The sequence below is a fragment of the Thunnus maccoyii genome, chromosome 1 (genome assembly GCF_910596095.1).
Source record: "Thunnus maccoyii chromosome 1, fThuMac1.1, whole genome shotgun sequence".
Lineage (NCBI taxonomy): Eukaryota > Metazoa > Chordata > Actinopteri > Scombriformes > Scombridae > Thunnus > Thunnus maccoyii.
In genome coordinates this window covers 25152819-25168946 of record NC_056533.1, presented here as the reverse complement: position 1 = coordinate 25168946, position 16128 = coordinate 25152819, and the positions used below count along the sequence as shown (strand labels likewise).

The following is a 16128-nucleotide window of genomic DNA, read 5'->3' as shown; positions in this document are numbered from 1 at the left end:
ATTCTCGCGCGGGTGTACTCTTGTCGAATCTGGCCTTCTGAAAGTGTCTGCAGACGTCACTTACTCTAGAGGTATCATGGCAGCGACCAAAGCCTCCAAAGAACAGAAATACGACCGACAACTCAGGTAAGTTTTAACTCAGTTGTGTCGTAGATGTCACAAAGAATTTATGTATTTTTTTTTTGTCTATGTGCTGTTAGCATTTTATCTGAGACCTCACAGCAAAAACCCTGGTGAGACAGCAGAGCTAACGTTAGCGTGCTAGCATTAACGTTAGCTGACTTGCTATATGCGCTATAACGTTAACATCATCGGCGAGCAAACACATTAGCTATAAACCGTGATGGGATGAGTTGATATGTCTCTCAGTTTCGTGTTTGCTTGTCCGTCAAACTTGCCAGGTTGCTTCATGACAGCCGTCACCCCGACTAACCTCCATATCTCATTCATATTTATATTGTGTATATTGTCTTTGTCTGTCCTGCACTGTGTGGAATTAACGTTATATAGACTTTATTTTTTAATTGTTAACTGCACATATATATCCTGTTAATACACACACATAGTTTATTGACACTCAAATTCATATTCATGTCTACATTAGTATTTATACCTCTATTTATAGTCTGCTTTTTGCATATAAATAGTTTTTTATGAGAACTATGTGTGAAGACTTTTCTGTTTACAGCTGCCTTTTATTACATCAAATTTGAGGCTTTCGTTTAATATCTTACACTTACACACTCGACTGTTTTATCTGACTGATTCTATTTTAACTTATTTTTTATTTTCTATTGAACTCTTTTAATTGTATTAAAATGTCTTTTTATATTGCCTTATGTTGCTTTTGCATTTTGTCTTCATGCTATTATGTTTTACATAAAGCACTTTGAATTGCCTTGTTGAAATGTGCTATACATATAATAAATCTGATTCTGTAACATCACAGCAGAGTCGATGCTAATGCAGCTGTCATACCACTAACACAGAAGCTCACTGTGTATTTACAGTGGTTGAGGATGTAACATGTCACTAGATGGCAACACATGTCCATGTTATGTTGTGTGTCTTCAGACTGTGGGGTGATCATGGCCAAGAAGCACTGGAGAATGCACATGTTTGTCTCATCAACGCCACAGCAACTGGGACAGAAATACTGAAGAACCTCGTACTTCCAGGTAAACAGACATAGCTCTGTGTTAGGGAATTTATTAACCAGGAAGTTTCCTGAGATACATTGTCTCTCTCACAAGGGAGACCAAGCCAAAAGGTGATAACTCTGTAGGTACTGATCGTGTTTGTAACTGAATGAATTGATCTCTGTGTCAGGTATTGGAGCTTTCACCATAGTCGATGGACACACAGTTTCTGGGGAAGATGTAGGAAACAAGTAAGACAGTTGTTTTTTGTTGATCTAAACTTAAAAGATGGGTAGTCAGGTGTCCAAATGGACATTGAAATAGGTTTTTCTTGCCAAAATCATTCCTCCTGTACATACTGACCATCAGAGGATAACTTCATAATGCCCTTTCAGTGTAAGTGACCAGGGACAAAATCCATAGTCCTCCCTCCCTGCAAAAATGTATTTAAAAGTTTATATGAAGCTTCAGTCGTCCAAATCCAAATCAAGTAGATATCTTTGAACATTACAGTCTTTTTAGTACCAAAGTCCCTCTTTTTGTTACTATACTTCCACTGTAGCTCAACAGGGAAACACAAAGAGGGAATTTGATGCTAAAAATATGTAAATATGTATAAATTGGCAGATATCTACTTGATATGACTAACTCAGACTGCTGAAGCCTCATATAAGCTTCAGATTAACTTCAAATGCACTTTTGCACAAAATGACTATGTGGACACACTGTGTATCTTGGCCCCCATCATTACATTGAAAGCACATTTGAAGGGAATCTTTTAATAGCCAGTATGAACAGGAGGGATGATTACAGAGAGGAAAACCTCTTTCAGTGTTCATATGGACACCTGACAGATGTTGTGAACTTTTCTTTAATGATATTTGTTAGTTTGACTTGTCTGTTCATTGTTGACTTCTTTATCTTGTCTTGCAGCTTTTTCCTGAGCAATAACAGTATTGGAAAGGTATGCTCTGCCAAAATAAATACATGTATATGTTATGCTCAAAAAAAAAAGAAAATCATTCAACAAAAAAGGGGGACAATGTATTTGCATGTTTGTATGAGCTCTGACCTTAGTTTTTATGTTGCAGAACAGAGCACAGGCTGCCACTGAGCTGCTACAAGAACTGAACAGCGACGTGTCTGGAAACTTTGTCGAGGAGGTTGGTATTATTGATTTCAACATGGTGCTACACAGGTTTTCTTACGGATAATATTCAATAAGAATTGAAAACAAAAATCTGTCATATTGTAAAACACATTAAAACAAAATCCTATACAAGGTTAAAATGACATACAATCTACTAAATACAACTTTAAGTAGATAGAGAGGCAGAGGGGTAAAAGTGATGCCAAAAATATTTTCATTACATTGAAGTAGGTTTATGAATACATATTATGTGTAAATGTGTACATGTTTTGATCAGTATCATTATTTTGATAGTGACAAAGATATTGTATTTTCTGTTACACCTGCAGAGTCCAGACAAGCTCCTGGACAACGATCCAGAGTTTTTCCACAGGTTTACCATAGTCATTGGCGTCCAGTTGCCAGAAAGGTATGAGTTATAGTTGTACTTTCACATTTTATTGTAAAAAGAGAAATTATATAGGAACCTATAGTGTGCTGAACTAGAATATTTCACATGTTCCCATGTTTGACAAGGACCTCAGTATCATTAAAAATATATATTTAATTGACATCTCTGATAGAACCAAAGATTACAAAACTTGTTGCAGGTCAATTATTACAGTTGGTGAATAAAGAGATTCCCATACTGGTTCAGATTCCTCTGACTACAGAAGTATTAGAAGTATAGTATATTTTTACTCCTTTTTAAATTGTTTACATCTTTTGCAGATCTCCTTTAGATTGGCTTGATTTGGGTTTTTTTTATATTTTCTGTCCAAATAACTTACCAGATTTTGTCTGAACTTCAACAGCACATGTTTGAGGCTAGGCTCAGTTCTGTGGAGTGCCTCAGTACCTTTCCTAGTTTGTAAAACGTACGGCCTCATCGGCTACATGAGGCTTGTGGTGCAAGAGCACACAGGTTAGTAGTATTCATTATTGATTCCTCTTCATTTCTCATTATGACTAATTAACATTAACACTTTAGATGGCATATTTTAATTTACATCAGTGACATATTATCTGCCTGTATACACACATTTTGGTACCTGGTCATTTCACTGTGGCTCCATGTTAAAATGTATAATTCAAATTTCTGATATATTCTTTCTTTACTTCCCATTTCTTCAGTGATTGAATCTCACCCAGACAATGCCCTGGAGGACCTGAGGTTAGACCAGCCCTTTGCCGAATTCAAGAACCACATTCAGTCCTACGACCTAGACAGCATGGACAAGAAGGTGCATATTTTGGGGTCAGCACATTTGTGTATCTATTCTGGCTATGTCTCAATTATGTCTGCTTTTCCCAACTGATAGTGTTCCCTTCTATTGTTTATTTTCTCTGTAGGATCACAGTCACACACCATGGATAATCATTGTTGCTAAATACCTGGAGAAGTGGCTCAGTGAGGTACAGTATATCTTCTGTGGCCTCTCCAGCACCAGTAGTAGTTTAACAATTACTACATTGCTTATATTGACTCTTGAGTGAATTTGGTAGTATTGTTGTGCAATTAAATGTCATTCTTCTTTTGTCTTTGTAGCACAACTGTCAGCCACCAAAAAATTACAAGGAGAAAGAGGCCTTCAGACAGTTTATTCGGGAAGGTATCTGTAGACGTTGAGATTGTATTTTCCTAAATTCAATCACCCGGCTGTGTAAATCAAACATATATTTGATTAATTCTCATTTTGTTGTCTTCCAGGAATTTTGAAGAATGAGAATGGTGTCCCCGAGGATGAAGAAAACTTTGAGGAAGCTATTAAGAATGTCAATACTGCTTTAAATCCAACCAAGGTGCCAGATTTAATCCCATACAACAAATCTCACCCTTCATAGTCTCACTGTTGCCTATTAAAGTTTATTGAGCCTCCTGTTGTAACTCATTTGTTTCACATTTGTTTCTGCAGGTTCCCAGTGCTGTTGAAGACCTCTTCAACAGTGAGCAGTGTAACAACATCACATCACAGGTTTTGGCCTTTTTCTTCAGACTTTTCTGTGAAAAAAAACATTCTAATTTCATCCAAGTTTAGAAAATGAGATTATTGTTCTTTTGTAATGTGGAATTCTGTCTGTGTGTTCATGTTTACCAGACCACATCCTTCTGGGTGATGCTACGAGCTGTCAAGGAGTTTGTTCATAATGAAGGCAACGGCAGCCTACCTGTGCGGGGAACCATACCAGACATGATCGCAGACTCTCAGAAGTTTATCAACCTTCAAAATGTGTAAGTGTGGAATACATGGATGATAGCTATATGGATACAGGGCACAAGGGCAAAAGAGCAGCAGTTAAAAACTTACTTTTGGCAACCTATTTGGGGATATCTTAGTTCTCAACCACAGTGCTGGCTATTGGCTGTGTTTATTTCCCATTATACAATCACAGTCTTGTCATTGCCAATCATTTCCCTTGACCTGCTAACATTTAAATCCAGACAATTTATTTCACATATGTAGTATTACAGGTCTTTTGCCACCAGCACCTAGGTTAGTAAATATGGTTAAATACAATAGACAGCACTTTAAGATACCAATAGCTAATTGCTTACTAATAGCACTATCATCCCACAGTAGATCTGGTCCTATGTCATACTCTTTCTATTTAATTATATAATAATGTTTGTGAGTGTGTTGCCATTCATCTTTATTTCTTTATCACAGTTACAGGGAAAAGGCCATGCAGGATGCAGCAGCTGTTTCTAAGCATGTAGAATGTCTATTGCAGTCTGTTGGAAAAGTAAGTTGTCTAACTGTGTACTACTGAAAACAACTACAACTACTGCGCTTAAAACAAATGTGCTTGATAGGTTTCACAATTGTGCTTGACATCAGAAGATTTTGATGTATCACAGCAGGCACTCTAGAAACCAAAGTGTCATAGAATATTTTCTGTGGTCACACCTATCAAAAACTAAGAAAATGATGACTCCCTACTGACCCATTATCCACCACAAAAACTGACAACAGGCAGCAGCACAAATGATATTAATTACCCACTAATGCTGTTACTTGGTGATACTCTCCATACAAGCACCCACGCAGAAAATACTGGAAGTGACTTGATGACGCAACTGAATCTGAACAAGTTTAGCAAATTTTAGAAGCCAAATTAGAGATAAAGAGAGCAGCCTTAGGACATAATTAACTTTTGAATTATCAGTTTTTCCAGCTTTGTGTCTTCATTGTGGCTTATCGATCAGTTTTAACATGCAATCACACAAAACGATAATATGTGAATAATATGTACATTATGGATGAAAACTAATTTGACTAAAACTGGATTTGCACTTAATGACGTTTCCTCTTTGTTTCCCCCAGCCACCAGAAAGCGTCTCTGAGAAGGACATCAGACTGTTCTGTAAGCAATCTGTACTTTGAGAAACAACCTTCCTATTTTGATCACTTACATTCAGTGGGTATATTTACATGTGTTCTAAATTTGATTAAAGCCATATTTTGTCCATAGCACATACTATATAGTGTTTCTGAGTCATTTATCTTATATTGTGATGTGGAGTCGGGGTTTCATTGTGTTCCACATTTTCAATTAAGTTATGTAATGCTTGAAAATTGTTTAAAGTTTCTCTACTTTAAATAATGCATCCTCTAATTAAACTGCAATGATCTGATCATCCACAGTAATTAAGAGTATTATGCATGTAAACATACCCACTGAGGACGTTTATTATACAGTACCAGTCATGTGTTGCCATCATGCTGTGGTGTTGCCTTTTCTGACATCTAAAGTTTCTCATTTCTCTGAGCGTGGTTACTGTAAAGATTTGTAATGCAGTCATATTAGTCAATAAGTCACACTTCCTTAACTTCAGAGAACGCAAGTTACTTGATTGCAGCATAATCTGCTTTATCTGTTACTGCAACAACAACAGATTTGGTGGTAACTGTAGTCATTTGTGTTGGTGTTTAGGCAAGAATGCATCCTTTCTGAGGGTGGTGCGCTGCAGGTCTCTGGCTGACGAATATAGTGTGGATTCAGTAAATAAAGATGAAATCAGTAAGTGGGAGATTCATTTCTCTTCTGCATAATCCATCCAGTATTGTATATACTCATTTCTTAACTAACTGTTGTACCATTTTCTCACTGTGTAAAGTATATTAACTATAACTGTATCTCCTCAGCCTCAAGCATGGACAATCCAGATGGCGAGATGGTCTTCTACCTCATGCTTCGTGCTGTTGATCGCTTCTATCAGCAGCACTCCCGCTACCCTGGTATGGCCAAGGATTATACTGACTTTTCTGTAAAAAAAAAAAAAAAAAAATTCAGTTAGGCAGTATATACTCTACACCTGTAGAGTACAATGTCTACATGGTATAACACGTGTTATACCGTCAATACATGGTGTTAAATGGTTGCTATGATGCGATTTTAGCTAGCAGATTACAAGATTACGCCTCTCGTAACTGACTTGCAATCTCTCAACGCAGCAAAATCAAATCATTCCTTCATGTTTGGTACAGTGCAAATGTTCCACAAGGGGGAGATGTTGAGTCAATGTAAGACCATGGCAACTTGTGCCACAGAAAGGGAAGGAAAGTAATAGCGACAGTGGTTTAGACCTGGGGCCTGCACCACCAACACTGCAACGTTTAGTCAATTAAATTGATTAGTCAATCGACAGAAGGTTAATCGGCAGCTATTTTTTATCATTGAATCATCATTTTAGTCATTTTTCAAGCTTTAATGGCAAATATTTGCTGGTTGCAGCTTCTCAAATGGGAGGATTTGAAGGTTTTCTGCATTGTACATAATAGTAAACTGAATATCTTTGGCTTTTGGATTGTTGTTAACAGATAAAAACATCACCTTGGGCTCTTAAGAAATTTTAACAGGCATTATTCACTATTTTCTGACATTTTATAGACAATGATTAATCAATTAAATGAGAAAATAATCAATAATAGAAATAATTGCGAAACAGGTGGTGTTCTTCATTACAAGCAACATTACAGAACCATGAGTTGCGAATACTTTCTCACTGTAGCCTGGTCTTACTATATATAATCATGTTGGTAGTTCCTCTTGGTGTCAGTACACAGAAAAAAATACTTCTGTTATCCTCATTTCTGTTTTGTTCTCTCTCACCAGGAGTTTATAACTACCAGGTAGAGGAAGACATCAGCAAACTGAAGCTTTGTGTGAACAGCCTACTGCAGGAGTACAGCCTCAATGTCAACATCAAAGACGATTATATCCACGAGTTGTAAGTCCTGGTCACTGCTGGATTTACTGATTGTTGATGTCTGTGCCAAATAATGGATTTGACTTTTCTTGTGTCAAAAATAATCATTTTTAGATTATGTATTAAAATTACTGTGTTTCTCCCTTTTCATAACCTGCAGCTGTCGATATGGTGCTGCAGAGCCGCACACAGTTGCTGCATTTTTGGGAGGTAATGTTTTAGTAGCACTCCTTAGAAACTGATTTTGATTCAAATAAACAGCATATTGTACCCTTACAGTGCTGATAAATCAGAAATGTGTGTTCACGTTCTGTTAATTTGATTGTTTAGGATCAGCTGCTCAAGAGGCCATCAAGATCGTCAGCCACCAGTTTTTGCCCTTCAACAACACTTTCATTTACAACGCAATGTCCCAGACCTCCGCTACCTTGCAGTTGTGAATACTGATCCTGAAATTGCTCTCAGAAATATCAAATTGATATACAAAGAAATGGAGCAAGATTGAAAAGGAATTTGCGACCTTGCTTTAATCAGTCTTTTGGAAGAAAGAGGAACAATTTCATTTTTTTTTTATTCTCAGATTGGGATTACTGCCCAAATATGTGCACTTAAACCTAAAAATGTTTGTCATGGAGAAGATCAAAAGTGTGGACTCTTTAGACTAAATGTTCTGTCAACCGTAGAGCCTTGCCTTCTTCTTAAAGTTCTTAAAGGGGGAAGAAATCAGGATACACCCATATATGCACCCATGGAGCATACACTATTTTTTTTTTTTCTGGTTTGGTAGACATTATAAAACAAAGCTGTAAATGAAACTAGAAAATTCAAAACTGTCATGTAGTATTTTCATCTCTGAAACTCCATATTTATGGATGATATATTATAATGTAGCAGCACTTTGTATACTTAAGTCGCGCCTGTCTCTTATTACATTGTCTCAAGAACAAGGTGGAAGATTTTTGGTTTAAAATTTAAAAAACAAATGTAGGGTTTAACTCATGCATTGCTATAAAACATTTGATATTTGACCTGTTCTTTGTTTTTTTTTTGTTTTCTGTTATTTTGTTGTTGTTGTTTTTTTTTGTCAGACATGAAGATGAGGTTTTTTTTAGTTCACATGCTTTGAAATGTGTGAAACTGACCTGACTCTAAGCTCATCATCTGCCAGCCTTTGGGCCTGCACGATTTAACCTCTATACAAATACAAAGTGTTGAATGCTTTGAGTGAAGCGAATGTTGATTTGTTGACTTGTTTAATAGTTGAAACAAGGATTACACAGTTATTTAGCCTAAATAAAGGTTAGATGACAAGCATGTGAGCTTCTTGAGATGCACGTAATGTGACTTGCCACCTGGCAGCTTTCTCATGCAACCCAGGTTAAAGGTGCAGTGTGTAGAATTCAGTGGCATCTAGCGGAATAGACTTTGCATAAATGGAATATAAGTATGTTTTAATTAGTGTTTAATCACCTGAGAATAAGAATTGTTGTGTTTTCATTACCTTAGAATGAGCCCTTTATATCTACATAGGGAGCGGGTCCACAGAGGCCGACATGTTTTACCACCACGTTTCCACAGTAGCCCAGAATGGACAAACCAAACACTGGCTCTAGAGAGGGCATCTCGCGTTTTTTGCAAGTTTCACGGTCACCATAGGTTCTCCTCCATGCTTGGAAGGGAAAGAGCAGGGGCAGTGAGTGGGTGGGTATTAAGTTGGCTGCAATTTGCAACCTCACCACTAGATGCCCCTAAATCCTACACACCACTCCTTTAAGATGAGTTTTGTTGGATTTGATGTTGTTTCATCCAACAGTAGAGGGTGTGCTTCCTTGGTAACCCAATCATGGGTCAACATGCAGTTTCACATACCTGTTCAGTGACCAATTCCTGAAAGCTTACCAATGGGATACAGGCTGCATTTGACGTAATCCTCTGTAACTTGCAGTGTTAATTATCAGCCTATATGTTGTTTCTCAGTAGCCCTGACTGAGATGCCTTGAAATATAGACAACACTAGTCTTAATATGATCTAATATACATCACAGGGTCCTGTTAAGAGAACGTGTATTTATGTGGGTCATTGTGATGTAACACTTGGGCAGAGTGACGTTCCTCATTTGTTGTTTTTCCCAGACTTTTGGCAGAATGGAAATTTTGCCCTCAGCAGATCTCTTCTCATAAGACTCCAGCTCTCCCAAATGCAGCTATCTCTCACATTCTCTCTCACACACTCGCACCCTCCGTCTCCCTCTGTCTGAGAAGGATCAAGCAGGTTGCCAAGAAGCACTCTGGCCATTTCCTAAATGAAGATTTCGTCCACTGCCTCTTAAAGATTATGATGTGTCCATCCATCCACCCGCTGCCTCTTAAGATTATTATGTGGTAGCAGTGCCAGGTTTATTAAGCCAAACCAGACAGTTCTGTTTATTGTAAGATTGGAAATGGACCACACCAACTATTAATAGGGTTGTGGTGGAGGTGGTAAATACTTTTGTAAATACTTTACAAAAGGTCATCAGAGGTAGTGTAGTTGTTCACGTCTATGTCTCTGCTGGTATTACCTATTTTGTGCTAGTTTTTAATCCAGCCAGATTTTCCCTTTCTCACAGTTCTGTATGTGTCTACATTTTAAATAAAAACAACACTTAGGGTGTAGGATGCCCTTTAAAACAGAGAGGACAGTTACATTATTTCAATTATGTGTGTTATTGGTCATTGTATCCCTACGTTGCATGAAACATCAGCTCAGTTTCAAGGTCTTATATTGTGTTGGGGTCTTAAATCATGTGTCCTATAGCAGTTCTCTGGTGTGTTGAAGTAAAGAGTCTGAATATTCACTGATTTTAAGACTCGTAAACATCATTTGTCTACAATTAATCTACTACCGCTATGGTGTTTTCCAATGATGAGACTTCGAGACTGTAGAGAGGCTATGAGGTCACACAGTCACCAAGGTATGTATTTTGTGTGTGTCTCAGCATGTCAACATCCTAACATGTAACATTAACTGCTGACTGTTTTAAACACATCAGGATGGCTTCAGTTATTGCACTGCGTTTGCTTCATGCTATCAGAGTCCTGACAGTAGCTTGTGTCTCTCCCTGTAACCGAACACCCCCACTTGTGGTCACTGACAGAGATAAACAGGATAAGGAGACTGCTTCTCTCTTGAAACAGTTGTTTTCATATGGGGCACAGTGTGGCTCAACTTACTGAAATTATAAAATGCAAGTTAGGTATCTTGTTCTCATTACATGTAAGCATGCTCACTGCAACAATAGCCTATCTAAATAAAAAGTAAGGATATTTGATCTTTCTCTGAAAAAAATATCCACCCTACAGTATCTTAACACATGATATTAAAGAGACTAGTGTAAAATTATATTTTTGTCTTCCTGAATTGATAGTGGTTCTCATAATTAGTACATAATCAGTAGTCTTTCTCACAGTAGGACTAACCGGGAATACTACAAACTTTTTGTTACTCAGTCACCTGGTACTCTAAAAGAAATAAAAGAACACTGGAATTATGTTTTCTAAATGCTTCTCGGGGGTATAGTAGTGCATGTGTGCTTGTTACAGACAATGCAAAAGACAGACCTCTGTTATAAGTCTATATCATGTTATGGGTGACAGTGTATACATGTCATGTTTCAGTTAGTAGCAGGTTTATGGTTATGTTAGCATGTGGTTGCTATTTTCCATTTCCAGTGGACAGAAATTAAACGCTTAATCACATGTTTTGAACTTGAAAAGATGGAGAAAGCATGCCTGGTTTTCCAAGAAAAACATGTTTTTTAAAATCTCTTTTTAACTCTCCAAGTTTCTTTACTCTTCTTTCAGTTTTATCATGTGATACTGAATTGATTCATTCATTTCAAATTGATTGGTTCTATAGCCTTTGATTGTGGCTTTTCTTTCCTAATTCACTTCATGCTGTGCTGTGGCTTTTCTTCTCTAATTCACTTAATGCTGTGCTGACGTATGTGTTTTATTTCTCTTAATCTGTCATGGAACAAGGACCAATTCGATCTATGCTTAGCTAGCCTCATGGCTTTCGCATGACTGGGGGTGATGACTTGGCCATGTCAGGGTTTTTAAGGCAAACATCCTTTACAGTATGGTACCTTTACAGCATGCTAGTGGTCTCAAAGCCTCTTGACCAAGCAACAAACTCTGCAGTGATATCAGCAAGGGTCCATTTTAACGATTTAAAGAATGAAATCAATTGTGAGAATGAGAGCCGTATGGCTAAACACATTTTTGCATTTAAGTGAGTCCATGTGACTTTTGTTGAACAGCAGTCTATTGCCTCAAGTGACAATTAGCATATTGATAAATGCTACAAATACTGTTACAGAAGCACAAGTAGAGAAAAGTTATGAAGCCCACAAACTGATACATCAATGTCAGTTACACAGCAATATCTACCTAAAGTTTGCTAACATTAGCCACGATAAGCTTCTGGTCATACCAGACCAGGTAGACTGTAGCTGCAAAAACCTGAGTGACTTGAATTGAACATGGGTTTGTTTCATTGCTTATGAGTTCAACTTTTCATTTTTAATAGAATGAATGTGTTTTTTGTTCTTTCAAAACTGATATGGTGTTGCTTTAAGGAAAGACTGTTATCTACTGCTCTGTAATCTTAACTTCAGATCAACCCAATCATACCACAACCAAACCATACTGCTCTGTCAATTAAATATGTCATTATAAGAATGGTTTTAGCCTTAAAACAGGTGATAACTCATAAAAATATATGTTGTAAAAATTTAGCTTAGAAATTTGTTTTGCCATGAAGTCAGAGTGAAAATGCAGCTGATACTGACAAGATGTAAACTGACCTTTCCTGTTCTACTATGCACCCACAGTATCTCTACCTCCTCTGTTGCATCCATGCATTATCAAGACTTCAGTTTACAGGCTGAGCTTGTGACTGCTTTATCTTAAAGCCACAGGAGTGGCCCAGCAATGGATATGTGTGTGCCTCCCTGCGTGTGTGGAGTTATGGGGGAGGGGCTGGTCGTTAATGCTAAAATCAATCAGTAAATCAGAGGCACTGCCTGCAGAAGGGCCACACTGCCAGCGATGATTCTCTCTGGAAGCTTCAAGCAATAAAGGGAAAGAAAAGGGGGGAGGGAACTGGATGACTCAGCTTAAGGAAATGAGGGAAATAGCACAGTAAAGGTGGCAGATTGATGGTCGTATCCTCCACAAGGACAGATATCATATGTCCACTTTTTCACTCCCTGTAGGTGAATACAAGGTTGTATTTTACAAACAGATGAACAGTAAAGACTGAAGCAATGAGACGGAGAGTGTCTGTTAGGCTTTTTTAAAAAATGCAAATGCGGAGGTTGAGGGTGATGTCTTCTGATGGCTCATGGCTGTTAGTTTGAGCCATTTACCTGGCTGGGTTCCAACTAGTTCAGCCCTCACCTCCTTGTGAGGCCCAGGCTGAATTGAAACCGGCCTGCCAGAGCAGAGCAGAGTGTTCAGTGTTTGCTGGGAGACTGCAGGAGGCCGGCATACTTTAAACCTCTCAGGGGTCTGCTGAGGGCCTCTCCATTCTTCCTACAAACAGATGGAGCCGTGACAGAGGAATGTATATGTACAATACATGCAGACTCTTGTGGAAATGAAGGAAACACCGTCAGCAACAGTTTGGTTTCCTTACCAAGATTTAAAGTACAGTTATAAGCACTATACAACCATACAAAAGATAAAGTTTAAATGCATGTAAGATGTTTTGTTCATTTTAGTAGTTTGTGGGATTATATTTCCATTAGAAATACCGAATTAGTACCACTGTACATGTGCAATTGAAAAACCATATGTTTCACTGTAGTGAACACTTCAGCATGTTATCGCTGGTCTGTATTATCTGTGATATGTACTGTACACTTAACAGCAATGCAGTTTCATCCAGCCAAAGTCTGTGAGGGTGGAGTTGTCTCAGCCGCCAGGCCTTAATGGTTATATGCTTTCCAGATGCATTGGAACTGAACTGAGAGAATATACTTTGTGGCAAGTAGTCATCTGAATGTAATAAAGATGATTAATAAAGGCATATTCATATAAAATATGTGTTTGTGTTTATATACATACAAACACTGTAAAACAAACACCACAGACAGCTGAAGCAAATCATCCTGACACATCTCCTCATAAAAGACCCAAACGTGTGTTTGTGTGTTTGCTCGGTGTGCAACATATCTGACATGCAAGCCGTGCGAGATAACAGTGATGTAGAATGTGACTGCATGATCTTGATAGACTGTGCTGACAGAAGCAGAAAACAATGTTTTGAGTTTCATCCTGTCAGTGTATCTTTAATCATCAGAGGTTTAAATCATTGTGGGATTTAAGGCAATCTTCATGGAAGATATTTTGATATGTCACAGTAGGAGAAGCTCAGGTGAAAATTAAAGATGGCCAAATAACATTTAGCTGCTTCAATTTCTGTCAGACCAGTCGTGGCTTACTGGCACACTTGAATAGAACAGAGCCACCGTTAATGTTATTAGTAACACCTGTGCTTTTCTTACTATGACCAAAAATGTCTGCTGTGAAAAAGGCCATTTATCTTAAATCTCAACCACATTGTTGTCCTAAACCTTACATTGATTAAGGAATACCTTTTAGTGTCCTTACACAACAGTCAATTAGCCATCTTTTGTTCGTTTTTGTTTTTTCTAGTATTTTATTTGTGGTGACATTAGCTTATTGTCTGCACACATCTACCATCTATTCATCTAGATTCATGTTCCATTAGCAGCCAGGCCTTTAGAGAGTCTGGAAATCAGTGTCTCCAGATGGGGTCAGAGACATGGTCCCCCTTGCGAGACTGGGGTGTCACATTACACACACACACAAACACACATTGATGTATGCACAAAATACACCCTCAGGCACATGTGCGCACACTGTACACTCTCAAAGGAGATGAACACACACAGGCAGCCACATAACTTTGTTAGGCAGAATATTTCAAACAATGATTGAAGCAGATGGTTGTGCTCATCAGAGTATTTCAGAAAGATGTGTTGCTGATTCTTCTGCAGTCTTTCCAACTTCCTGATCAAAGTTAAACAAGAATGCATACGTATTGACATTTCAGACATTGCTCGTATCTTCCAATCTATTCATCTTTAACTGTGGCTGTGTAGAAATGTCTGTAACAGCATTGTGTGTGTGAGCATTGTTTGCTCATTTCTGGCATATAATTTACTTCAGCGTGCTCTGGAGTGCATTCTCCAGGTGCCATTCTTATCTCTGTCGCCGCACTCTGGCATTCTCCTCATCCTTGAGATCAGTCGGAAACAGGCGGCTGGAATTCCATTGTGGAGTAAAACACAACTTTTTTTCTGTGCCGCCATGTCTCTGTGTATGTTGTGTGCTTTTGTCAGATACACATCTAGCCTGGTGAAGGTAGAGACAAATCATTTCCTTACCTCAACAGACCATTGTCAGGTCTTATGAACTCAAAGACCAGCAAGGATATGGCACAGTGGGAGAAGAGGTTTTAACTGGTCCGCAGGGATTTTCTGCAGATCTGATGTCTTTCTCATGACTCAGAAAGTTGCTACACACCAACACGATCATGAGAGACCCTTGCATGTGTTGCGCTTTGTCTCAACCCATTTTTTGAGACAAGCATTAATGAGGACCACCTGTTTGGTGAAGCCATGACATTGAAAACATGAAGACAGAGAACTATGTCAGCAATGCAAGTGGGTTTATGGAAATTCCAGGTGGCGTTTGTGGACCGTGTAGGATTTGCATGATGGATATTGTTTTAGTTTTATGCCCTCTTGTATAAGTTTTTGTTTCTGCTATTCATAAAGCAAACTGATGGTGCACCATGTAGATCCAGAGCAGCGTGTGTTTATGAGAAAGAGAGACTGAGAGAGTGATGTGCTCCACAGGGGAGTGTTTATGAAGAGGAGATGTTCAGGGTGAATTCCTCAGATAAGTGACATGGCCTCTTTCTGTTCTGGATGAAGAGGAGCTCAGCACACCCCGGGCTGTATATGGAAAACCTCAGAAAACATGCACAAACTGGAGCTCATGGGCTTGCAGTGAGTGAATAAGGGAGTTTTAAAAGTACAGTATTTTAGAGTGCTTCAGTTATTACAGCATAAGCCCATAACAAGCAAACTTTTAGTGATCTGCTATTTGAATTGTACCATGTAGGATGCCAGGAAAACTTAGGAAAAGGTGTCATTTATAACAAATGGCACGCATAACACCAAGGTCAAAATCCCCCACAAACACACAGCACACACACAGACTGGGAGTGGGTAAATCAGCTGCATGGGGCCCTATACATGGTGTCAGGCTCAGTTCAGATCACAGCATTCTTCAGATTCCTGCCTGTAATTAAACTGGCAGGTCTGATTCAGCTGTATATCTTTTATCCACGAGCCGGGAGGATGGTGATGATCATCTTCAGATCCCTCTGTTTCCACCGCACAATCACACACACACACAAGAGACCGTAGAGAATAATCAGCCTGTAAGAAGAAGAAAGAGGCCCCTACATTTACTGCTCCGTGGCCATTTAAAAGCAAAACACTGTGACTATAAATATTTCCTCTGCTGTGTGTAGCTTACATTTGTGTCTGTGTGTGAGTACAAGCGTT

General features: G+C 38.5%; 1 protein-coding gene across 1 annotated transcript; it reads left to right on the top strand.

Moving 5' to 3' along the window:
* The first annotated feature begins 11 nt into the window (after positions 1-11).
* Positions 12-8794, top strand: nae1 (nedd8 activating enzyme E1 subunit 1). Its single transcript, XM_042418969.1, has 20 exons — positions 12-126; positions 1075-1178; positions 1330-1390; positions 2073-2103; positions 2231-2302; positions 2619-2698; positions 3084-3193; positions 3403-3512; positions 3622-3684; positions 3818-3881; positions 3980-4071; positions 4185-4244; positions 4368-4501; positions 4938-5013; positions 5595-5634; positions 6205-6291; positions 6417-6509; positions 7387-7501; positions 7641-7690; positions 7811-8794. The coding sequence occupies exons 1-20, from the start codon at positions 77-79 to the stop codon at positions 7918-7920; spliced, it is 1602 nt and encodes a 533-aa protein (XP_042274903.1). The 5' UTR covers positions 12-76; the 3' UTR covers positions 7921-8794.
* Positions 8795-16128: the final 7334 nt, after the last annotated feature.

What these genes read in the sequence shown, in the direction of transcription:
- nae1 (XM_042418969.1), top strand. Translation starts at nt 77, where the DNA reads ATGGCAGCGACCAAAGCCTCCAAAGAACAGAAATACGACCGACAACTC. An exon ending in CAGACAGTTTATTCGGGAAG is followed by an intron (nt 3,882 to 3,979) that starts GTATCTGTAGAC and finishes GTTGTCTTCCAG; the next exon opens with GAATTTTGAAGAATGAGAAT. An exon ending in GTAACAACATCACATCACAG is followed by an intron (nt 4,245 to 4,367) that starts GTTTTGGCCTTT and finishes CATGTTTACCAG; the next exon opens with ACCACATCCTTCTGGGTGAT.